This window comes from Haliaeetus leucocephalus, unplaced genomic scaffold, assembly GCF_000737465.1.
Source record: "Haliaeetus leucocephalus isolate CR32 unplaced genomic scaffold, Haliaeetus_leucocephalus-4.0 Scaffold428, whole genome shotgun sequence".
Lineage (NCBI taxonomy): Eukaryota > Metazoa > Chordata > Aves > Accipitriformes > Accipitridae > Haliaeetus > Haliaeetus leucocephalus.
In genome coordinates this window covers 4,627,291-4,651,587 of record NW_010972864.1, presented here as the reverse complement: position 1 = coordinate 4,651,587, position 24,297 = coordinate 4,627,291, and the positions used below count along the sequence as shown (strand labels likewise).

The window sequence follows — 24,297 nt, the reverse complement described above, 5'->3', positions numbered from 1 at the left end:
TGGGAAAAAAAAAAAGACACCCCCCCCCCCCCCCCCCCCCAACATTGCCTAGAAAAAGGTTTTGTAGACACAGAGTGGGGGAAGTTTTACCTGCATGTCTGCATCCTTTCTGGAGCTCGAGGTGTATCCCTGTAGCATTGAAGACTGAGTATGGCCTATATTATTAAGAAAAGTACTTACTGTAAGAAAGCAAGTAGGCGTGAAAGAGAAATGCAAGAACTAAAGTTATCATAGGTCCATCTAGCCTTCACTAGATTACAGAGTGGCTGGTAGCAGATGTGTAGAGACAAGTGTAATAAAAGAGTCTGTGCAGAACAATCATTTTTCTACTAATCTTACCTTCCTAGCTTCTGGCATTCAGTAGGTAAGGAAAGTATTTGGGGAGGAGAGTGTTTATAAATAGATAACAGCTAATGTTACCTCCTTGGTGCTTGTAATGAGATGCAGAGAGGCTACCTGAATTGGCATGTCTCTGGACTATACTCTAGGTGGTCTTCTTTCCCTTCCCTCTCTTTTCCCTTCCCTCTCTTTTCCCTTCCCCCCTCTAGTTGCAAATCACATTCTCGATGAGTGCACTAAACCCAAAATCTCTTGAATGGGGACAGAAATAATAAGCCGTCTGTATCTGAATGTGCCTTGTATGTGCAGTATTCTAGAGAGATTAGATTTCAAAATAATTTTTTTTTATGCACACTGTCATTTCTTTAATTGTTCGATAGTCCTAAACATTTCTGAGTTTGAATTAACTACTCCTTCTCATGTGCATGCATTATAAAGGAAGGCAGTTACATAGCAAGCTGTTCTCCTATTCTGTGAAGTTTAAGCTGCTAAAGAAGTAGAATTAAATCAAGTTTTGGTTTTGGTTTTTTTGAAGAGTTTCTGCTTGTGCTAAATATGATCATGAAAAGGGGAAAAATATATTAGAATTATGCTGATATTTATCCTTGGGCTTAAAAATGTGTACTTTATAGGTCCAGTCAGACACAGCTCAGAACTACACCATTTATTATTCTGCAAGTGGACCAGGAATCGATCAAGATCCAAAGGGTTTGTTTTACATAGAAAGAGAAACTGGAAATATCTTTGCTACTCGTGCAGTAGACCGTGAACAATATCCAAGCTTTCAGGTACAGGCCTAAATTGTGTAAACACAATTAAATCTTTTTTTTTCTGTCATGCATATGTTTGAAAGTAGGGTTACAGGGGAAACTGGGAACAGACAAGATCTGGAATCAGCTCTCTGTTCTGAGTAATATCTTTGGTGTTGTAGAGATGAGATCAGTGACAAAGAAATAGCTGGCCATCTCGATCTTGAGAGTAGTTTTGCTTTTCACTTCTTAGACTCTAATTATATCATAAATGTAGTGAGGTATTGGATTTGTATCACTTTTGGGAGGAGTTTGAAGTTATCCCAGAGTTTTTCAGGGAAGGTTGGAAAGGTCTGCATAAAAACAAAATCATGAGAAACTCTAGATGGCTGTGGTTTTTTGAGCCTCTCTTTCTCAAGCTGTTCAGGTTTAGTATTTTGTTAACAAGGTACACTGCTCTCTCTACTGGCTGAGAAGTGTAAGAAGGCAGTTAGTAGAAACAAACAGCTTCTAAATAGTTAGGTAATTTGCAGTACATATTACTGCACTTTATTAAATTATGTTGTAATGGGCAAATAGTTTTGCTGTTGCTCTTGATTTTCTGTTCTAATTTGCAATATTTAAATCTGAATTTTTGGTAAGGCTGAGAGTGCTTCATACACACCTGGAAAAAAAAAAGTGTTCAAGAGACTTGGCAAAAGCGTTTGACAGAGTTAGGGGAAAAAAAAAGAAAATAATTCAAATACTTGTAGTGTGAGGAATGGAAAGGGGAAAGATTGGAAAGCATTTAAAGGTTTTGTGTTGCTGTCATCGTAAGGTATCAGTCACTTCCCCTTCCATGTGTCTGAAGAGCCTGGTCTTGAGAAGGGTATGCTTGGTACGCTGTATTTCATTTTATTGACTCCTCCATTGAACTAAAAGTGTAATAATACTTCATGTTGCTTAAGCATGAAGCAAATTACTGAATTTATGTCTTACAGATCATTTGCTTTGCAACCACTCCAGATGGTTATTCACCAGAGGTACCACTTGTGCATACAATCAGGATAGAGGATGATAATGATAATGCACCATATTTTACACAGGACGCTTTTGAGTTTTCTGTCCCTGAAAATTCCAAGCCTGGTAAGAATTGTTTTAAATCAGGGAACATAGTTACCACTGCTCAGCTCAGTTATGTACCAGTTTGACTAGGTGTAATCCTGCCTTTTAATCAATTTCAGTGGGATTTCCTAAGGATTATTTCCTTACAGCAAAAGCTGAATTTGCGAAGAGCAGCTCAAGATTTCTTAATGGTTAGAAATTCGAAAATGCCATCTCAATCATAGTGAAAAGTATTGTTTAAAAAAGAGGTTTTTAAACCCAGATGATTCAATGTTCCTAAAACGGTGTAAGAACTTCAGAACATTATTCTTTTCATTTTATCCAAAATCACCTGTTTCCATAAAATGTTTTGATTGATGGAACAGCAGTTTTTAACAGATTAGTTTCCTAAACAAATAAATCGGTGGTGTTCTAAGTTGTAAAATGCCTTTGATTTAACTTAGAGTACTTGTCTGAGCTGATGAACTAAGGTAGGACTTTTCCTGGGAGAGGGTGGCAGGGGGAGAAAGTCTTGCTTCTGCCCATACCTGTAAAAGGCAGGGATTTGCCTCTTACTGGCTTCACGTGTCTGTGTAACAGAGGACAAAAGCGGGGAGAAAGGTGGACCCCAGAGAATAAGGAATGCAAAAGCCATGGTTTGCCATTCCTTGCTCATCTCCTAGGCTAGGGGTATAGAGTGCGGAAAGTCTAACTTGCTTCACAAAAAAGGAAGTAAAGTGTCTTCCCCTTCACCCCAAAACACCAGTTGCATTTTATTCTCTGAGCTGCTCTACTTCTTACTGGGTGAGTTACTGATTTAAAGTGAAGTTCCAAAACCACTTGGGCTATAAGGATGAAGTACAGCAGCACTCCCTGTGAGGCAGTACTGCAGTTTGAACCATGTCAGAAAGCAGCAAACCTCCCTCTCCAGCCCCTGCCTGCAACTCCTCTTCAGCTGTGTTTGGGATGCTCAATTAGAAGTCACTGTCAAAAACACTAACTGAAATCCAACCTTTTAGTATTTCTTTTGATTATTCTTTCTGACAGCTGCAATAATTACAACTTGGTCTAAGAAGGAAAAAAAAATAGCCAGAGGATTAAAATAGGCAATTTTGCACTATTATTGTATTTTTACTATTTACAATGTTCTTAATATTATTTTCATTTAGAGCTAAATGACCAGATAGCTATTTTCATGTATCTAAAATAGAAATACCTGTTCAAATAATTTTTGATTATTTACAGATTTTTCTGGAACTAAAAATTGCTGTATTATGTTCACAGGTATAGTTGTTGGAAAAGTGACTGCAGAGGACAGAGATGAGCCTTATACTCTGCATACTACGTTGAAATACCGCATTGTGTCACAAAACCCACCAGTAACCCCAGCATTTTCTTTACATGGTGACACAGGTGTCATTGCTGTATTATCACCTCAGCTGGACAGAGAGGTGATCTTTCCTGAAGTATCTTTAGCTGTCATCTAGCACACACAGATAGCTTCTTAACTCTGAATTGCTGGCATGGGAATCACCAGATAAATCTTTCTGTCACCCTTTTTTTGTTTCCTTCTCTAAGGAGCTTCCAAAGCTTTCCAGAGACCTGTAATTGGTCCAAAGAGTTTCTGCATAGATCTATCATATTCTAGCTAATCTTGGCAGGAGACCTCCCGCTGCTCTCCTATTTGACCTATGGATCAAAAATCCTATGGATTTTTACTCTTCCTCTATTCATGAATCCCATGAGCCACTGTTTCCTCCTAATCAAGCTCCATTTGAGGTGCTTCTTGCTTCTTTACAGGGAAGATGAACCAACTTTTCTGGAAGTAGTCAGTCATCCTATACTCAACAGAAATATCTCCAGTATCTGAAACCTGAACAGTAATTTTAGTTCCTAAAATTAAAGTGCAAACCATTTATTCTCATCAGCTAGCTTGCAAGTAAATAAGACACAGGAGGTTTTTGTTTTTATTTTATTTGGGGTTTTTTTTTGGAGGGGGATAAAATGTGGGAGATTGTTTACGGTAGAAAAATTGACAGGCATGTGTAATGCAAAATAATATTTCTAGCATAAGACAGTCATTCTAGAAAAAAACACTGCTATGGGTGCATCTTTTTTGAGGATAACAAGAGTCATATTCTGGCATACTCGTGTTGCTTCATGGCTGAAAATCCACATTAGCAGTGTGTTGCAAAGTTGTGCACTTGCAGGTACGCTGCTCAACTTTTTTTAACAAGAGAAAAATGCAGTGACTGTGAGTATCACCATGACTTCTAAGGAAGCAATCACAGTGACTACTAAGGGAAGGAAAGCTTGAAAAATGAGTCCACTGCCTATCTTTTAAGGATAAACATGCGAAGTGGAACAGGAGATTTCTTTCCTTCACCTGAGAAACGTAATGCTACTTTCAGGCATTTGGAACTGGAGTTACTGTCTTGATTTAAACTCGCGCGTTTTGTGCCCAGTCCCATCCTGGGTCCCCCTTCCCTAGGTTGTTCAGGTATTAATCAGGCTAAAAAAAGCCTTCAGCTGTCGTGACTCAAGTCAGGTATTTAAGTGGGCTGCTTATCAGTGATCTCCTTGGAACTGATAAGGGCACTGACTCCTTCGTGCCAGACCCTGCCAAATAGCAGACGTTGCCTTGTCATGTATAGCCCAAACAAAGGCTGATTGCAGCACCGTTTCTGGTCATCCTCACTGAAATAAGACACATGCACTGAAACTTTTTACCAGCTGGAAACCTAAGGGAATACTCTGCTGCTCCAAAGGGAGACATAGATAGCAGATGGAAGTGCATTGTTTGTATCTTCCAAAATATCAGGTATTAGAAAATAATGCTGACATTGTGAGAAGCTTTACTGGATACAGGATATAGCACAGACATTACTAACAGATGCTGAACTCGGTGCTGCTTAGCCACTGAAAAATATTTTACTTGTTTTCCTTTTGGAACTGTAGGGAAAAAGCCCCAAAGCTAATTGCCACATTTTGTAGGAGAGCACTGAATTTAGAGCAGAGTTGGGCAACAGGAGTAAAATATTTAGTTCTACTCTTGTGTGTAACTATGTCATTAAAAAAATGAGTATGTCAAAATTCTGTATGCTTTTATTCATCTTTTCAGCTGGTACCCAGTTACACTTTGTTAGTTGAAGTGAGAGATATGGCAGGTCAGCCTTTTGGTTTGTGCACTACAGGAACAGCTGTCATTAAAATTGAAGATACAAATGACAACGCACCATCCTTTAAACAGTTACAAGTAAGTCTTTATAAATGAAATGCCTGTAAAAAGGTTAAAAAAAAAAAAGACTATTTTTATCCCCTTTCTAATTTCTTGATGGGCTGTCCCTCAAATATGAAGCCTAATGCCCTGAGACAGTTAATGCCAATATAGATGTTTGAGAATGCCCTGTTGTTTGTTGTGCTGTTTGGTAATTTGAGCTATTGATATATTAGTTGTTTTGAGTCATTTGCCTTATGTCCCCTGGGAGAAAGCTTGACTCATTCATTCACTTGTGCTGTAATGCATAGTCTTAGAATTTAACTATTTTTTAACCATAATTTAACCATAATTTAACCATTGTCAGGGAGGGGACAGATTGATTCCTAAGCATTTGTCATGACCTCGTTACCATTTGACCAGCTTTTGGCTAATTCTGTGTTGCAAATGAAAATATTAGTGTCAGTGAAGTAGATGCAAGGATTTTCACCAAGATTGTTATACTTTTCCACCTTTTTCTTCTACAGAAGTGTTATTTAAACCCTTCTTGTTCACCAATAGCTATAACTCAGCCTTAAGTCTTTGCTTATTGCAGCCATCTGTGTTATTCAGGACAGAGAGTATGTCTCAATAACCATGTATACTCCTCAAATACCACAGGAGATTTTGTAATACGAAATTTATGAATAATTCGTTATCCATGAGGAATACATGTACCATATCCTTTCCCCTCGCTACTGTAGAACATAATCAGTAATATTAATTCAGAATCACTCTTACCTGTGCTTCTTGAGCTTGTACAGAATAACACAGCTCTTTAAAAAGATTCAAAAATAAGAAGAAATCCTTTCATCCTTTGCCATCCAAGTAGAGATATATTTCACCCGTCTTGGCTTTTCTTCAAGTTCATGTGGTTTGTTTATATATATATTTTTAATTTACCCCAATGCCTTTTCTAATGCTCAGCTTTATCATGTTGTACACAAATTAGTATCTATAGCTGATACAACTGAAGGGAACTGTGCTAATTTACCTTTCCTGAAAGGAGAATTCTGGACTTAATTATGTCAGTGATAGTTTGAGTGTATGAAGGAGCTGAGATTTCAACTGTGCTGGTGGGAAAGGTTTACTGTTTCACTTAGGGTGTAAGGGAGGAGTGGAGGAAGTATGCTAGTGTGTGAAAACAAAATAAATCATTACAGCAGCTTGGTAAATTGACCCCTTAGGTTTAAGTAGTCTTATTTAAATACAGTGTTCTTCAGTTCTGCATCGTGGAACAGTATTCTCTGATTTAAATTGTTTTGTTTTTTTTTTTTTGATACTCCAAGTATGAAACACGAGTGGAGGAAAACAGAGTGAATGTAGAAATATTAAGGGTCTCTGTTGTTGATCTTGATGAACCTGGTTCGCCTGGCTCTGGGGCAGTGTATGAAATTATAAGAGGAAATGATGATCGGTCCTTTGAAATTACAACAGACAAAAGCACGAATGAAGGAGTACTGTGTGTTGTTAAGGTAAGTAAAAATGGAACTGCTAGAGGAAAATTTATGTGTCTTCAAGTGTTGCTTTTAAAACCAATAATCTAGAACTCATTTTTATTCAAAGAATATCTGTAGCCATCATGCAAATCATGCTTTCTTCCTGACCTGAACTGTCTTCTACAGCAAATTGCAAAATGCACTGCAAGTGAGGCTTGTGTGTGGTACGTACCCTACAAAAACTCATCTTCCAGACTACTCCTCAGTTTTGTGTGCACAGATTTCAAGGAATTCCCTTTGGTTTGTCATTTCAGAAGAGCTTGGTGCTTTTGCTTGGTTCCACAGTTGGGAATTGTTTAGACTTCGGGATGTAACTGAGGAATGCTTCATGGCTGGGTTTTTAACAGAAATGGGAGTGTGGCAAAGGAGCTGAGGGATGAGCACCTCCTCCAGTCTTGTTCTCTCTGGGAGTTGTTTAAACTTACTAACTCAGCATAAAACTCTCCAGGTTTTATTTTGCAGGGTAGTGACTTTAGGTTTTTTTTTCTGGCGTGTGAGGGAGTCCGCATACACACAAGACTATGTGTTAGTTCAGTTACTTGTTACACCCGGTACTTTACAAGTGTGAGGTAAAAGGACCACTGTACCTGTGCTCCAGCATGTCCCTTTGACTGTTCATGCCTCTTTTTCATTATCTGTTAAAACTGCATATAATAACAGGTAACTTGTAAGGAGCAGAGAAGATTGATATTAAAATTTGAAGTTGTAAATTGTAAGGGTAGAGATGCCAGTTAAATTTGGGGTTTTTATTTATTATGTTTTTTGTTGCTGGTAATCATTAGAGCTTTTTCTAAAGCTATGTCCCTGGTATACAAACCCAGTTGAAATTTCTTATATTTAGTATAATGCTGTAATAGACTAGAGAGTATTATGACTTCAGGATATAAATAGCTCTATTAAAGGCATACCATGACCTTGGAGAAGTTGTCTGAAGAATAAATGGTAGATAATTTCTGATCAACCCCACAAGTTCAGATGTATTTGCAATGGGTGAAGTCTTACTAGGAAATAAATGTAGGTGCTAGCAAGGAGCATGATTGACTTGTGCTGGAAAGGAAGTATATGTAACCTAAAATAATGGCCAACTAGATATGGGAGGAGAAAATCCCCCACCACATTTAATTCTTATCTCAGTTCTATTAGTAATTGACTATCAGAGTATTCATCTAAAATTCTACAGTGGTGCTGCTTACCTTACTAGGGATAGTTCCTCAGGTTCTTTTCTTTGACTAACATAGAACTTAACTTTTTTTTTTTTTTTTTTTTTTAAATCATGTCCCTTTACTATGTCTCAACCTGGGTATTCCAGAAGGATAGCTGACTTCATTTGTACATAAATGTGGTACAGTTTTATCTATTTAATAATTGGGCAGTGAAACCAGTACCAAGTTTTGTATTGGTTTGAAAGAAAAAAAACAACACCCCACCTTTGTTACAGGGACTGGACTATGAAAGCGCCAAGCAAAGGATCCTCGTGATTGCAGTCAACAACGAGGCACCCTACATGCTGGCACCACATTCACAACAACTTTCCCAGAGCACCAGCTCTGTTACAGTGCATGTTCAGGATTTGGATGAGGGGCCGGTGTTTAAACCCTGCCAGTTACGCCTAGACGTTAAAGAATGTGAGGAGATTGGGACAAGTATCGGGAGATACCTAGCAGAAGATCCAGAAACTGGAAATAGTGAAGGCATAAGGTATGAAACAATGTTACCTACTAGTTTATTTGGAGTACAGCATGGGCAGGACATCAGAAGGGGGAAATAGTTGTTGATGCTGTATATATATGTGTGTGTGCGCGCGTGCACACACGTTAAGTGTATATGAATACATGTATCTATATATGTACCTGTACATATACATGTGTGTGTGTATTTGAGCTCTTTAACTAAACAAACAAATTATTCTTGACAGCTACCGGATACCACCTGGCCAATGTAATTGGATCAGCATAGGTGAAAGAACAGGTGAAGTCAGAACCATTAAAGTCTTGGACCGAGATGTAGGAGAAATGAGACGAGGTCAATGCAATATCACAGTCCTCGCAGTAGACAGAAGTGAGTACTGAATGTTGCTGGTATTCTTTGTGGTCTGTAACAGATGTTTATGTGCAAATTTAGTGTGGGGACAGCTATACTGGTTCAGACTAGGGGCACACCTAGTCCATTGTCTTGTCTTTGGGATAGCTCTATCAAGTGCTTAGGGAATATTACACAGCAGGGAAAGCATTTAAGAGATCAGGATAAATTCTCAATGTTTTCAAAAGTTATCTGCTCCCACTTAAAATCCTTTGTTAAGTTTTAAATTGAGAGATTTTCCTGTGGACTGTATTCCTTTTATTTCCTGACTTTTTTTTTTAAGTGGTAGCACCTGGCAGCTGTGAAGTTGGCAACAGAGAAGTAGGGAGAGAGAACTTTTTTGGAAAAAGGTTGTTGACCTCGCAACTCTTACTGCTTCCTCCTCTGTTTGACTTCTTGGTGTCTTGTTTTGGAAACCCTTAATTTAAAAGGACCTCCTAAGAATAGCTGTATGCACTGCTGTATGTTATTGCGTTCTTATTCTCAGTCATCTAGGTTCTGTAACAGTGTTCACACTATGTGTGGCTCAGGTGACAAGCTCTTACAATTACTGTGATAGTAAAGGAAGGGTTGTATATTCAGATTCTCATTCTAAAACACGTTTTTGTTCTGATTTAATGTGAGTAATCATCTATTCTTTCTGATTAATTTGGGTATATGCATTAATTGTAGGAAAAGACATAGTTTTACCTCAACATCATCTAGCCAAGAAGATTAAATACACCTTTCACTTCCCAAATGCTAAATGTAGCAAATGGATTATCAAAGAAGAATGTTAGGCTTATAGGTCACACTTTTAATTCTAAAATATGTATCTTACATTAAAAAGGAAAAATGGACTGCCTCTATAAATCCAATGGCAGGATTTAGTTTGAACCCTTATGTGCTTAAACATCAGCGGAAGTAAAGAGCAGAATTTTGGAGGCTGCTTTACAGCTAGAAATTCTGACTGTCCGAAGCTTGGATATTAAAATTAAATGTAAATAATATGAATATAAAGTGCTTAGAACTTCTGTTGCATATAAAGTAAATATGATGTATGCATCTGCAATCAGGTATTTCAAGAGAAAGTTTTAAAAAGTAGACTTGATGGAATTTCACTGGAATGCATATACAAGCATTGACCATTCCTGTATTGGAAAAAATGTAATTAGGAGGGAGAATTCATTCACTGCTTGCATGTAGACTTTGGTAACATAGTATGTGTCACTGCTGAATCCTGCTGTCATGGTGACTCAGAGGGAAGAGGACAGGACACTGTTTCTGAAAGTGTTCATGTTCCCAGGGGAAGTGAGGGTAGGGAAAGTGTAATTTGTTTTCTCCTTCCAGAAGTAAAAAGGCTGGAGACCTTCACTTTCTGCTTTTGACTCCCAGTTTGGCTTAGCATCCTTTACCCCTAATTTATGGGCTCTTTCTCCTCTCATCCTCCTGTTAGAACAGTATCTCTCCCCACACAGATACACACGCTGAACAAAATACATTGTCTGCACATGCAGAATATGGAGCTTTGGGAGCTGTTGATCCATTCTACAACCAGCCAAGCGAAGAGAAGCAGCCGAGAGAGCTGTGAGAAGTCCCTCTCTCTTTTTGGCTGAATCAGCAGCTGCTCTCCACCCTACTTCTAAACTTGGATATTACGGTTGATGATATTTCATTGTGGAAGTTTGGACTAGAAATAAATATGTGAATGTTAGAAGTAAGTGCTAAAAGTAGTTATTTTTATCTCCTAGATGGAAAAACAGGCACTGGAACAATTCAAGTTTTCATCCAGCCTGGTAACAAGAATTTCCCACGAATCACTAAAACCGACTATATAATGTGCAGAGACAGAAAACCAATCTGCCTTACTGCACAGGATGGTGATGAGTCTCCTTACAGCACACCCTTTGTATATCGCATAACTGACCGTAGCTTGGCTTCCATGTGGAAGATAACTCGACACAATGGTATGTTAAGACTTCCCCCTCCACACTTAGCTGTAGGTTGCCAGAGGAGACTTTGCTACTTCTCCCTTGGGTGGGCTGTAAGAATAGATTGGATGAATTTATGTTTGGAATTGGTGTAGTCAGTGGGGCTAACAAGGCAGCTCTGATGGTCTCTAGCAGTTCCTCAGTTTCATTTGCCTTACAGATCAAGAGTATGCCAGAAATAAGGGGGAACAGCTAAAGTATTCTTTATCTTGACTGTCCTGGGTTTGAAACAGTTTGCAGAAATTAAGGAGGTGGGAATGTTGGTATCACAAAGGCAAGGAGAAGGATATTGTATTCTGCCTCTTAAAGTGTAAACAAGAATCTGTCCCCACTGTCATTGGGTCAGCAATCAGCTTCTGTCTGAAATTACGATGTAAAAAGGTTAGGCGGGAGAACAAAAGCCCATGTAATGCATTGCATCAACACCTCTGGAAAAGGAAGTATACGTTCGTAAATCAGAAGAAATTTAAGAATGAAATGGCTAATACTCCAAAGAAAAATACAACTTTTCTTAGGCTGCTATTATGGTGGAGAACTGGAAAACTGAAACTTTACCTAAAATTGATTAGAGGCTTACTAAAAAAATCCTGGCAGTTTTTTTTCTTAGTACTGCTGTCAGCCAGCACATTTTTGGTGAAGCTGAGCTGGGTGAAAGAAAGCATTACTATCCCCCTTAATATATTTATATTAATTTTTATAATTTTGATAGAAGTAGATAAAGAATTTATTACCAAAGGAATCACTGTTTCCTAAAATTTGCTGGTATAAAAAGTTATAGCCAATGGTGGTTTCTTGGTGGGTGCTAGATGATGGCAACAAGAGCAGCACAAACATTTGCTACTATGTTGTCATGAATTAGCCTGAAAAGCATCTGATTCTGAAGTGTTCAGACAAACCTTCACTAATGAAGGGCAAAAGAGAGCAAAATCTGAGAGCAAAGACATCCAAGAGTTTCAAGGTTTATATTAGGCAAATTGAAAAAACATTTTAGATGGTACATGTTGCTTCATATACCTCATCATAAAGCAACCATTATGTACATCAGTGCCTGTCTTCTGCATATTTTTTACAAATTATTTCTTTCACCCTTTAAAACACGTGGTCACTAATCATTGCCACTAAGCAGGGCAACAGATTAAATGGATTTTACTTCCCACTGGATATAGCCATTCCCACTGAATATAGCAATTGAGCTAAAGAGTGGAAGAGGCATAAATTAAGCTTATGATTAATTATTCCAATCACACTACCAGAAGTCCTCTTAATAAATGTTGGTTTAGTTGATGGTCTTTACTAGTAAGCCCAAATAGTGTGATTTACTGTAATGAACTGAATCAGCTTCAGAGTTTCAACTCCTATGTTGTCAGAAGGCTGTATAAGATTTGCTTTTTCAGTTCTAACATTTAGAAGGTGCTGAAAGTATAAATCCTTCCAAGATGTAGTTTTGTGTCAACACACTTAAGCTAGCTTTAAACTAGCTGATGTGGAACTGGAAGCAGTATAGGTGTAAGAGAAGGGAAGTTCATGATGCGGTCGCTTTTGTGACAACAGAGTTTCAGGTATTGTTAACATTAGATCTGTTTTTGTCTTTTTTTTTTAACAGATAATTCTGTGTATCTTTCACCAAAGGGTGATACTCCATTTGGAATATACAGTATTCCTATAAGTGTGATTGATAATGGAGGAAGGGTAGGAGAGAACCAGGTAACAGTTAACCTCTGTGACTGCATTACTCCAACCGAATGCAATACCCAGACCCGTGTACTTCCTGGTGGAAATGTTACTCTTGGTGTATGGGCCATCCTTGCAATGATCTTAGGATCACTATTACTGCTGTGTAAGTATGCTTGGTTTTTTAACATGAAGTGCAAAACACTTAGTTTTAAAATTAGCTGAAAGAACCTGATGCGAACTTGATTCAAACATTTCTTTTTTTATTTAGGCAGTTGTATAGCCCTCATCACTAACTTAATGTACCTGCTCTGTTTGTGTCGATATCACAGGCTTTTTGCTCTCATCTTGTCCTGTAGTTACTGTGTGTGGATTTTTTGTTTTTTTCTTTTAAGTACATTTTATGTAAGATGTTCTGTGTATTCATGTTAGCAAGGCCAAAAAACCTGCATGAACTGAAGTAGGATGAGATTTGTAGTGCTTATCAGATCTTGTCTTGGGCGAGCATAGTGAAGTTTGTGAGTTTAGTGCTGGTTTTGGGATGCACATTTCTGTTTGTAGGAATGCTGAAGTCAGTTTCCTAGAGCTTTTTGTGACCTTTCTTGTGTCATGGATTAAAACATGGAGTATCTGAGACATTGAATTTCGCAAGGGATTTTACAAAAGCCAGTGAAGGCCTGTGTTGAAGGACAGGTTGGATACTTCCACAACAGACCAAACCCTTGAATACATGTTGTGTTACTGCAGTTGCCCAAAGATTAACAGATTTTCAGCAGGTTAATATTGCTGTTAACGAGTGAGGCTGTGACAGTGATACATAATAGCAAAGTCAGGTCATTTTTTTTTTTTTTTTATTGGAATCAGACATGGTCTGACTAACAACATCTTTAAAAACCACCAGAGGACAAGCTACAGTAACAAATACTTCAGAGTTTGGGGGTTTTTTTCTTCTTTTTTTCTTCTTTTGCATTTTTTCTGTTAATGATCAACCTGTCTTGCCTGTGTTCAGTCTCAGCTAGCTGTTCTTACTCAGGTAGATAGAACACTGGGACCTGCACATGTTTTGAAGATTAGATAGATCCATGTTTTATCTAAACAGGGCAGTTACCCAAATTTGTGTTATAGCCCAGAGGTGGAACTTTCAGATGTGGGGATGCTCAGTAGGGGGACTGTGTGAAACGTCAGCTAGGTTTCAGTCACTACCCCTTGACTGCATTCCTCCCAGATAGACCCATTATTTTATTGTGGCTAGGTGTTATCCTGTGTATCCTCTGCTCAGTGCTGTCATGGATGTTGTCTTCCCATCTGTCAGCATCAGTAGGTGATCTGCCGTAATCACTGATGCAGATCTTGCTGACGGCTGATAGCTGCAGAAGCTAAATGAGCTTGAAAGTGGCTCTTGGCCAATTTCCACACAAGTTTCTATGTTGAGAGATCAGATTGCTCAGTGGGCAGTTAGGCAGAACTGTTCTATTCCTCGTGGGCTTCCTTATTCTTGCGCTATCAACTTGAGAAGGAAAGAGTGGTTCTCTGAATGAAATGTTCAGTCCTTTGTTTAGGAGAGGTATTAGTTGCTCATGATTCTTTTATACAAAGTCATTTCTGGCTGAGTCTCCATGACAACACAAAGTAGCATTTTGGGAGGAATAAGCTGAATATAAGGAATTAAATAAGATTGTTCTGCAACATAATGTTTTAAGTCCTCCAGGGTTCTGCTGACCTTTTCTGTGAAGCAGAAGTTTCTGGTATTGGGACCTTTAGCTTGCATGTTAATTCCTTATGATATAATTTGACATCTGTGTATTCATACATGAAAGATGTCTTATGTACAACCTTGTTGTAGGCATAAGACATGATTTTTTTCCCTGGATTTGGTTTAAATTTTTTACTACTGTGAAATTTTGCAGTAACAGTGTTTTCATAAGCGATCCTTGCGTTTCTTTCAGGGAAGCCAAGATGCATTTTAGAAGAATGAAATAGTTCAACAGTGTAGTGAAAACTCCATACAATATTTGAAAAAATGTGTGTGTATATATACAGTTCTGAGTGTGGGCATTTTTTGGAAATAAATTATTTTTTTTAAACCATACTTGATGCTTAGGCATTTAAAAAGGCTAATACAACAAAATTCATTATCAGACAGAAGTAGATACCATTATGAGGTAAAGTTCATAGTATCTTCCTCACTTACTTCTTTTCCATAGTAATCCTGATCACAATTTGTGGCTGCTGTGGCTCGGGGGTGATGCACAGGCATGTGACTGATGATTGCGCCAATCACAATTTAATCATTTCAAATACAGAAGCTCCAGGAGAGGAAGTGATGGTATGTTGTCTATTTGCTTCAATGTAGAAACACACAATTAAGATGTCCATAGCATTTCAGTTTGAGAACAGGACTACCTGCAAGTGATTTAGTAAGGGAAATAAGCAATAAATGCAGGGATCATTAGATGTGCTTTGCTATTCAACAAGAGTTTGAAAATTCTTCCTTTAGGCAGAGTTGGTAGTACCATATATATTTAAACATATCCTGTAGCTGTTAGACTGGCTGCTTGTAATTATAATTTGGTTGGAACTTTCAGGTGAACATTTTAATCACTTGAGATATTTTCAACTATGAGATTAGATAGAAATTTACTATTTTGCCTATGTTGAATGTGTGCTTATGGCAAAACCTTATCGCTTTTCCTTGGAGAAGGATTTTTAAATTTAGCAGATAGTCATTGTAAATTACAGGTACAATTTCTGCCTTCCCCTGAAAAATGACCCCAAATGCAGTTGATTTTTGAGCCAGTGGTAATTGAACAGTCCATGTTAGTAAAATACATTCTTGCTTTTGGCATCCAAACTTTTTTAAGATTCAGTTTACCATGAACATAGTCCAGACCAGGACTGCGTTCATATAGAAGGACTTAGCTCTTCAGACTCTTCCCCTTCTCCTCTGTCCCCCACGCCCTGACTTTGTCCTCCCCAAGAAAAGGAGATTAGTTTAAAAACCATTGAGTTTACTTCATGTTGAAAACCAAGAAATCCTAATGGTGACAAATGTCAAATTTCTTGTTGCCTGTGAAGCATAATGTGGTGCCATTATAAACTGATAATGTAGTTTTTAATGTAGTTAGTATGATCCCATACTAGTTTTTTCCATATTTCACTCAGTGTACAGACTTAATGTGTGAAGAAACAGAATGAAATTTATCCATAAGACTATATATCTGGCTTAATGGGTTACAGGCTGTTGACTTTGAAAACCAAACATTATTTTCACATGATAATCCGCATGCTAGCTTCTTAAATTATAGTACAGCTTTCACTGGGATAAGGATTCAGTTTTTGGATCTCATATCATGTTTAAATGCAGATTTATTCCCCCCGCCCCCTCCCTTGTTGTAGTATACTTTCCAAAGAACACTTATTGACCTTTATACACTAGGTACTAAGGATAACTTTTTGTTCAAAATATCACGGTGCAAAGCTGGAGAGTTTTCAGTTTTCAGTATTGACAGTTCCTGAATGCTGTTTCATCTTTTGAATGAAAAATAAAAAAAAAACCATCACTAAAAAAAATTAAAAAAAAAAAAAAAGTAAAAGTATACCCACTACTCCATCTTTTTTCAGGATCACAATATAATTCCTCTACAAAATACAACTGATCAAGGAGGATATGGAATAAAAACAGGAGATCAACAAACATTTGAAATGGTAAAAGGAAGAGGACATACCTTGGAATCAGTCAAGGGAGGTGGACATCAGACTCTGGGATCAGTTAAAGAAGGAGGAGGACAGGCTATGATGGATACGTGTAGATACTCGTACTCAGAATGGCATAATTTCACACATCCTCGTTTAGGTGAAGTAAGTATTCTGAAACTTTTTTCTGGAGTGTAGGTTATGGTCAATATATGCAGACTTTTCAAGGAAGATATGTATTTGTGCTAGAAAGGTGGCTTTCTGGTTTTGGTTTTGTTTCGTTTTTCCTCTCCTTTGCTCCCCTGCATCCCCTTTGGAATATTGCCCTTTCAAAAAGTCATCCTTTACATGTTTTAGACCTAGGTGTAAAGGACTTTCTTCTCCTGGCTTAAACTATAGGCAGTATGCTATTTTTCATTTAGAATAATTCTTTTGTGAGTTTTTCTGAGAATGTCTATTTGCTTTTATTCTAACTGCTTGCTTTGTACTAAGTTAAACCTGATATTTATCTTAGCAATGGTGCAAGAATGAATGTACAGTATTAGAAATGTAGTTACTCCATGCTTTGGAGATCAAAAACTCTCACTACTTGCCTAACTAGTTATGTGTAAATCAGTCTTTAAATTTCGAGTGGATTTTAGTTGCTTGACAGGTTATTTAAACAGGTTCTTCCTCTTTTATTGTTACATACATGATTAGTAGAAATTATTTCTTTATTAAATAGTTATATTTTGTAGTCTTAATGATATAGACCAATCATGTGCATTTTTTGTATGTAGGAATCCATTAGAGGACACACTCTGATTAAAAATTAATCAATGAAAGGTAAATCAAAAGAAATTATTTTTATGCAATATGTTTAGGATAACAATTTAAGAAAATAATAAGGTGTGTTCTCTTCCTATGCAGAAGGTGCACCTATGCAGACAAGATGAAGAACAGAAGCACTCTGAAGACTATCTCCTTTCATATAACTATGAAGGAAAAGGATCCTTGGCTGGCTCTGTAGGCTGCTGCAGTGATCAGCATGAAGAAGAGGCACTTGACTTCTTAGATCAGCTGGAACCCAAGTTTAGGACATTAGCAGAAGCATGTGTAAAAAGATAAATGTGCCTTTCACAGTGCTGAAAAAACCTGTAAATAAGTGGCTGTCATACTTTTGTGATATTAGGTATTTTGGAATTGAGGGGGGGGCAGAGGCTTGTCAAAATGAATATAGACTGGTGAGAGTGTAAGTAACCTACTTGTACAACAATTTTTTTTAATCTCTGCTGTCCATCAAAAATAAGGGATTAAAAATACTTCTTTAGGCTATGTTAATATAGTAATGCTAGTTTCTACTTAGTTTACATTTCCTATTCTTTGTGATTCCTTAAAAGGCAAAACTTGGTATTGTCCTTTTAATTAATTATTCAGCTTCAAAATTTTGTTGCATTTGGCTTTGGAGAAGGAAAGCTTTTTAACTCACTGTTTCTTTGTTTTCTTTTAATTCTGTAGAAATAAAAAAAAAGCCATTACTGGTGCATATCAAATACCTTGTTAATTTTTAACTTATATGAACTGAGATACAAAACACTTTTTCATTTTTCACATAAAAATACTGATGAATACATTAGAAAACTTTATATTTTGATTGAAAATTAAATATATATATTGTATATATGTAAAATAATATTCAAAAATATATTTTTCTCCTAATGGGTTACCACCCATCAAACTTGCTATCCTAAGGGATTTATGGCATCACCACATAGGGTATCAGCATTGTATGCGAGTATATATTTTTCTTTTAAGGAAATAAAAGATTTAAAAAAAAAAAAAATCAGGAAATAGGGGTAACTGTCGTACTTCAAATGAATACAAGACAAATCTCATGTTTACTTGACATAAGTTTGTACCTCAGTTTCTTGTGAGTTTTAACATAGTTATCATTGCAGAAATGATGAACACTGCCAAGAGTTTTGTCCAGTGTAGCTACCACAACCTTTTTTACTTGCCTTGTTAAAGACTTCATTAAACTGTTTCTGTAAGTAGAACTTGACAGAAGATACAGCTCAAATGGATTTAGCATACACTGCATTAATAATGTGTTTTAAAGATAGCTTTATTTGGGATGCAAAATTACACTGGGATAAACTGTCTGTTTTGAGCGTATTATGTGGTGGTTGTAGAGGTAAGCATTTACACAGATCCCTGGCAGAAATCATCTGAATCCCATTTATTATTTTACTAGATTAAGCATACATATACACTATATATATATATATATATATATATACAAAACTCTGAAATAACTTTGGCAGATGAGAGTAGTGAGACCTGAATGCTGCCATAAGCTATATCTGGAATTCAGCCTCTGCTTCCCAGGTTTTATATATTTTTAATATTTGCACTCCTGGTTAAGTAATCTGTCCTCTGCACTCTGGGAATTCTCTTGTGCCTTAAAAGAACTCTTCCTGCCTATAAGAAACTTGTGCAATTACTTATTTCTGTTGCTATAATTCTGCTTTTAGGTTTTGCTCTGTAAACACATGCCTTAGGGAGATATTTTAAAAATTTACTATAGCTAATGATCTGTAAAAGGAATTATTAGTAACAACAAAGAGTCATGCTGCTCTAAATTTCAGTGCACAGCTGCTGCTGACTTCCAGTGGTTGCACTTCATTCCACACAAATTACAGTCAGTGAAAACCCCATAATATTATAAAAACTTACCAAAGTTATAAAATAGTACTTTTAAAGCCTTCTGTTTCACACTGTAAATGGGCTTCAGAATCTTTCTGATAAGTAGCTGTGGTTAATAACTTCATAGACCAATGTTAAATGTATTGTAGTCTATCGTTTGAAAGTGGTGATGAATTCATCCTGAACTAGGTACACTGCCCATGGTAAGAGTGACAGTCACCAGCAGCAAAATACTGCATGAGAACCAAGGTGTTACTAACTTTATTTAAATAATACATGCTAACTCTACACTTCTGAACACTACTCTTCTTTAACATAAATTAGTTTTGCTGTACATGGATAGGCAGATCTGTGGCTGATGTAAGTCAGGATACTCCTGCTGATGCCAGTGGAGCTATGCTGACTTTATGCCAGGTGATGATCTGTCCCCTAGTAATTTCCTTGCTTCTTTGTGCCTTGCATCTTTACTTATTGGCTATACGCTTTTTAAGGTAATGTTAATGTCTCCCCCCCCCCCCCCCCCCCCCCTTTTTGTTTTGGTGGTTTGTGTTTTTTTTTTTTTTTTAAATTATATAAAAATCCTTTAGTTCAGAAGGACCTAGGATAAATAACAGAATGCACTCTTTTGAAAATTACTTGGGGGGTGGCATAGAGAAGCCTCTGGAAATATGTTGTCTTTCCTCATGAAATGTAATAGTAGTACTGTTCTAAAAGAATAGACCAAATTTGTATGAACTTTAATTGAATTGGCATTGGCTATTTTAAGTAGATGGTCATCAACTTTCCACTCTGGAGTTAAAATAATAACTTATTGAAATCAAAATAATGTTTTCTAGTCTAATTCACCTTAAAAAAGTTTTCATTTTTTTCTTTTACATTTCAACAAACATAGATAATTAGTTACTTGCATTTTTTGTCCATTTTTAAACAAAGCATGAATTTGGAATCACTTCTACTTGTTTGTCTCATTTAAGAATTAAAGTTCTGAACTGAACCAGCTATTTCTGTAAAACCAAGAGTAGAAAGGTAATTGAGATGCTTTAAAAAAATGAACTGTAAAACATTATTTTCATTGTATCTTCCAGTCATGTGAATGAAAACTGTGTAAAGCATTAAGGTTTACAAATACTAAGTACCAAATAACATTTGTGTAAAGCTTTACAAATGAAATGTTTTAGAATGTGTAATTCACTCGTTGTTACTGTCTTGAATCACCTTAAAAATTGTGAAGATTTGTTCTCTTCAACTAGTTAACTTGCAAACTATCTAGTTGTGTCAACATTATCTTAACATCATGTTTTAGGTATATTTTGTACAACAGTGAGTAATAAATTTTTTGCAAAATAAAAGGAACTTCTACAAAAACTGTTTGTTTCTTGTACATGAACTAGTTTATAAAGATAAGCATGCCTATTTCTGAAGGGGCCTGTATTTTTAAATTTGAATTGAAGTGTTTTTGCAATGTTACACTGCCATAACACTAGGAGTACTTGACCTGCAGCTGCTTGTACTGCAGCATGAGCAGTGGTGAGCTCTAGCTGAAGTTTTATAGCACAAGCTGGCCAGTTTTCTGTGGGGCTTTCTTAGTGCTTCTGAAATGATCCCAGAACACTTGATGAATTCAAGATCTTAAAAGTACAAAGTGTTACTCTGTCATCTCCCTGATAAGTTGCAAAAAAATATGCAGTGCCTATTTTCAAAACCTCTTAAGGAAAACCAATGGCAGCAGATAACCCAAACTTCCATGTGTTTGGCAGTCATAAAGCTGCAGTATATATTAGTATGGCAGGGACTGTATGATCCCTATGATACTATGATTGAGGGACCAGTGGAATATTGGCTTTGGTTATCTGGCTTCAAGGGAAGAGGTAAATGCACAGAATGGTGGAGGTTGGAAGGGACCTCTGGAGGTCATCTGGTCCAACCTCCCTGCTGAAGCAGGTCCACCTACAGCTGGTTGTCCAGGACCAGATGGCTTTTGAGTATCTCCAAGGATGGAGACTCTACAACGTCTCTGGGAAACCTGTTCCGATGCTCAGTCACCTTCACAGTAAAAACGTGTTTCCTGGTCTTCAGATGGAGTGTCCTGAGTTTCAGTTTGTGCCTATTGCCTTTTGTCCTGTCACTAGGCACCACTGAAAAAAGCCTGTCTCTGTCCTCTGTGCTCCTTCCCTTCAGGTATTTATATACATAATAAGATCCCCCCTGAACCTTCTCTTCTCCAGTCTAAACAGTCCCACATACCTCAGCCTTTCCTCATAGATGAGATGCTCCAGTCCCTTCAACATTTTCATGGCCCTTCATTGGACTCCCTCCAGTATGTCCATCTCTCTCTTGTACTGAAGAGCCCAGTACTGTGCACAGTACTCCAGGTGTGGCCTCACTAGTGCTAAGTAGAAGGGAAGGATCACCTCCCTCAACTTGCTGACAATGGACCTCCTAATGCAGTCCAGGTTGCCGTTAGTCTTTGTGACAAAGGCACATTGATGGCTTGTGTTCAACCCAGTGTCCACCAGGACCCCAAGTCCTTTTCTGCCAAGCTGCTTTCCAGCTGGGTGGTCCCCAGCATATATTGGTGCCTAGTGGTGTTCCTCCCCAGGTGCAGGACTTTGCACTCCTCCTTGTTGAACTTCATGAGGTCCTTTTGGCCCATTTTTCCAGCCTGTTCAGGTCCCCTGGATGGCAGCATGACCCTCTGGTGTATCAGCTACTTATCCCAGTTTTGTGTCATCAGCAGACTTGCTGAGGGTACACTGCCCCATCATCCAGATGATTAATGAAGATGTTAAACAGGACTGGACCCAATATTGACCCCTGGAGTACACTGCTAGTCACTGGCCTCCAATTAGACTTCATGCTGCTGATCACCACCCCCTGGGCCTGGCCTTTCAGCCCATTTTCAATCCATCTCACTGTTTGCTCATCCAGCCCATACATCAACAGCTTCTCTATGAGGATCTTATGTGATACAGTGTGAAAGGCCTTACTGATGTCCTGGTAGACAATGTCCACTGCTCTCCTTATCTACCAGGCCAGTAATTTCATCACAGAAGTTTATCAAGTTCGCCAAGCATAACTTCCCCTTGGTGAAGCCATGCTGACTACTCCTGGTGACTTTCTTGTTGTTCATGTACCTGAAGAATGGTTTCCAGGATGAGCTGCTCCATCACCTTCCCAGGGACTGAGGTGAGGCTGACCAGCCTGTAGTTCCCTGGGTCATCCTCCTTGCCCTTCTTGAAGATAGGAGTGACATTTGCTTTCCTCCAGTCTTTGGGCACTTCTCCCAGTCGCCATCATCAATCAAAGATTGTCAAGAGTGGCCTTGCAATGACATCTGCCAGCTCCTTTGGCACTTGTGGGTGCATTCCATCAGGGCCCATGGACTTAGGTATGCCTGGTTTGCTTAAGTATTCCCTGACCTGATCATCTTCCACCAAGGGTACATCTTCCTTCAGCCTTTCCGTTGGTCTGTGTGACCTGGGATTCCTGAAGGACAGTCTTACTAGTAAAGACTGAGGCAAAGGTGGCATTCAATACTGCAGCCTTTTCCATGTCCTGTGTAACCAGGTCCCCTGTTGAGCAATGGGTCCACACTTTCCCTAGTCTTTTTGTGACCTATGTACTTACAGAAACCCTTCTTGTTGTCTTTGACATCCCTGGCCAGATAAATTTCCATTTGGGCTTTAGCTGTCCTAACTGCATCCCTGGATGCTCGGGTGTTGTTTCTGTACTCTTCCCACATTACCTGTACTTGCTTCTACCTTCTGTGTGCTTTTTGTGTTTGATTTTTTTCCAGGAGCTCCTTGTTCATCCATGTAGGCCTCCTGGTATTTTTGCCTGACTTTATATTCATTGGGATGGAGCTTTCTTGATCTTGAAGCAGGTCATCCTTGAATATTATCGAGCTTTCTAGGACCCTCTTCCCTTCAGGTCCTTATCCTGTGGGACTCTTCCAAGCAGATATTTGAAGAGACCAAAGTCCGCTGTCCTGAAGTCCAGCTTTTTGCCCTGCTCTGTCCACTCAGGATTCTGAGCTCCACCGTTTTATGGTCACTGCAGCCAAGGCTGCTGTCGACCTTCACATCCATGATAAGACCCTCCTTGTTGGTGAGTATGAAGTCCAGCAGAATACCTCCCTCGCTCCTCTATCACTTGTGTCATCAATGCTCTCCACAAACCTCCTGGATTGCTTATGCCCTTCTCTGTTGCCCCTTCAGCAGATATCAGGGTGATTAACGTGCCCCATGAGGACCAGGGCCCATAAACGAGAGGCTGCTTCTAGGCGTCCATAGAAGGCCTCACCCACTTGTTCTTCCTGCTCAGGGGTCCCATAGCAGACACCCACTACTTTGTCACCCATACCAGTCTGCTCTGTAATCCTTACTCATAAGGTCTCAGCTGGCAAGCAGCAAACTTCTCTAGACAACAGGTCGGGTTGGCAGGTGTGGGAGTGTCCGTCCCTTGCAGTAGGGAGTCTCCCACTGCTGTCACTCGCTGCTTCCTCCGGGTGCTTCTGCATGGCTCAGGGTCAGTCAGCCCAGATGCTTCTCTTGACAGCACACCTGATTCCTCCTCAGCTCTGAGGGCAGCAAACCTGCCTCAGTATTCACCTGCCGTCCATATTCAGGCAATGGACGCGTTTCAGCTATAGCTCATACAGAGGGTTCCACTCCTTCCAGCTCTGCGTTATCTGATGCTGTGGGGCCTGTAAGGGGAGGAGGAGTGCAGGCACACAGGCAGCGTGGAGGGGGTCCGTGTGTCCTGGCACTCCAGGCTGCCTCGTCAAGCAGCAGGAGTCAGAGGGCTGAGCTCAGCGTTTGTGTGCTGGCCATCCTCATGAGACGGAGGGTTGGTACAGCCACAGTGCTGAGGGCTGGGGCAACTGAGCTGGGGAGAAACTGGCGGGAGGGGAGAGAAAAAAGGCCTGAAACTGAGTTGAGTCACCTCAACCTCAGTCAACCTCAAGTTGAGGCTATAGCTAAGCACCATGATGAAAAAGCAATTTGAAGCATCCCACTGATCTTGCTTTTTTTCCTGGTTTTAAGTATTTTCCCAGGGGGAGGGTAAGGGGGCAAAGTATTCTTTTATCAGAAGGCTATTACACAAGGTGCTGTTCTTGCTTTTTTAGTCCCACTCAGAGCCTTCTGAATGCATCTAAGGCAAGCTTTTTAAATTAAAAGGACTGTGTTATTAGAACGGAACTGCACCTGAGATGAGAAAGGCACCAACTTTTCTGATAGAGTTACTTATACTGAAAATAGACTACCATGAAA

General features: G+C 38.7%; 1 protein-coding gene across 1 annotated transcript in view; it reads left to right on the top strand.

Annotated features, from left to right (window-relative positions):
- LOC104836065 (desmocollin-2-like) overlaps window positions 1-17,446 on the top strand; it is a 25,791-nt gene extending 8,345 nt beyond the window's left edge. The window contains exons 8-19 of the mRNA XM_010574413.1: window positions 972-1,127; window positions 2,069-2,213; window positions 3,456-3,622; window positions 5,293-5,427; window positions 6,717-6,902; window positions 8,365-8,624; window positions 8,842-8,984; window positions 10,736-10,951; window positions 12,579-12,812; window positions 14,851-14,972; window positions 16,268-16,504; window positions 17,249-17,446. Of these exons, the coding sequence (XP_010572715.1) occupies window positions 972-1,127; window positions 2,069-2,213; window positions 3,456-3,622; window positions 5,293-5,427; window positions 6,717-6,902; window positions 8,365-8,624; window positions 8,842-8,984; window positions 10,736-10,951; window positions 12,579-12,812; window positions 14,851-14,972; window positions 16,268-16,504; window positions 17,249-17,446 (2,199 nt within the window). The remainder of the gene's footprint in view (window positions 1-971; window positions 1,128-2,068; window positions 2,214-3,455; window positions 3,623-5,292; window positions 5,428-6,716; window positions 6,903-8,364; window positions 8,625-8,841; window positions 8,985-10,735; window positions 10,952-12,578; window positions 12,813-14,850; window positions 14,973-16,267; window positions 16,505-17,248) is intronic.
- The last annotated feature ends 6,851 nt before the right edge of the window (window positions 17,447-24,297 follow it).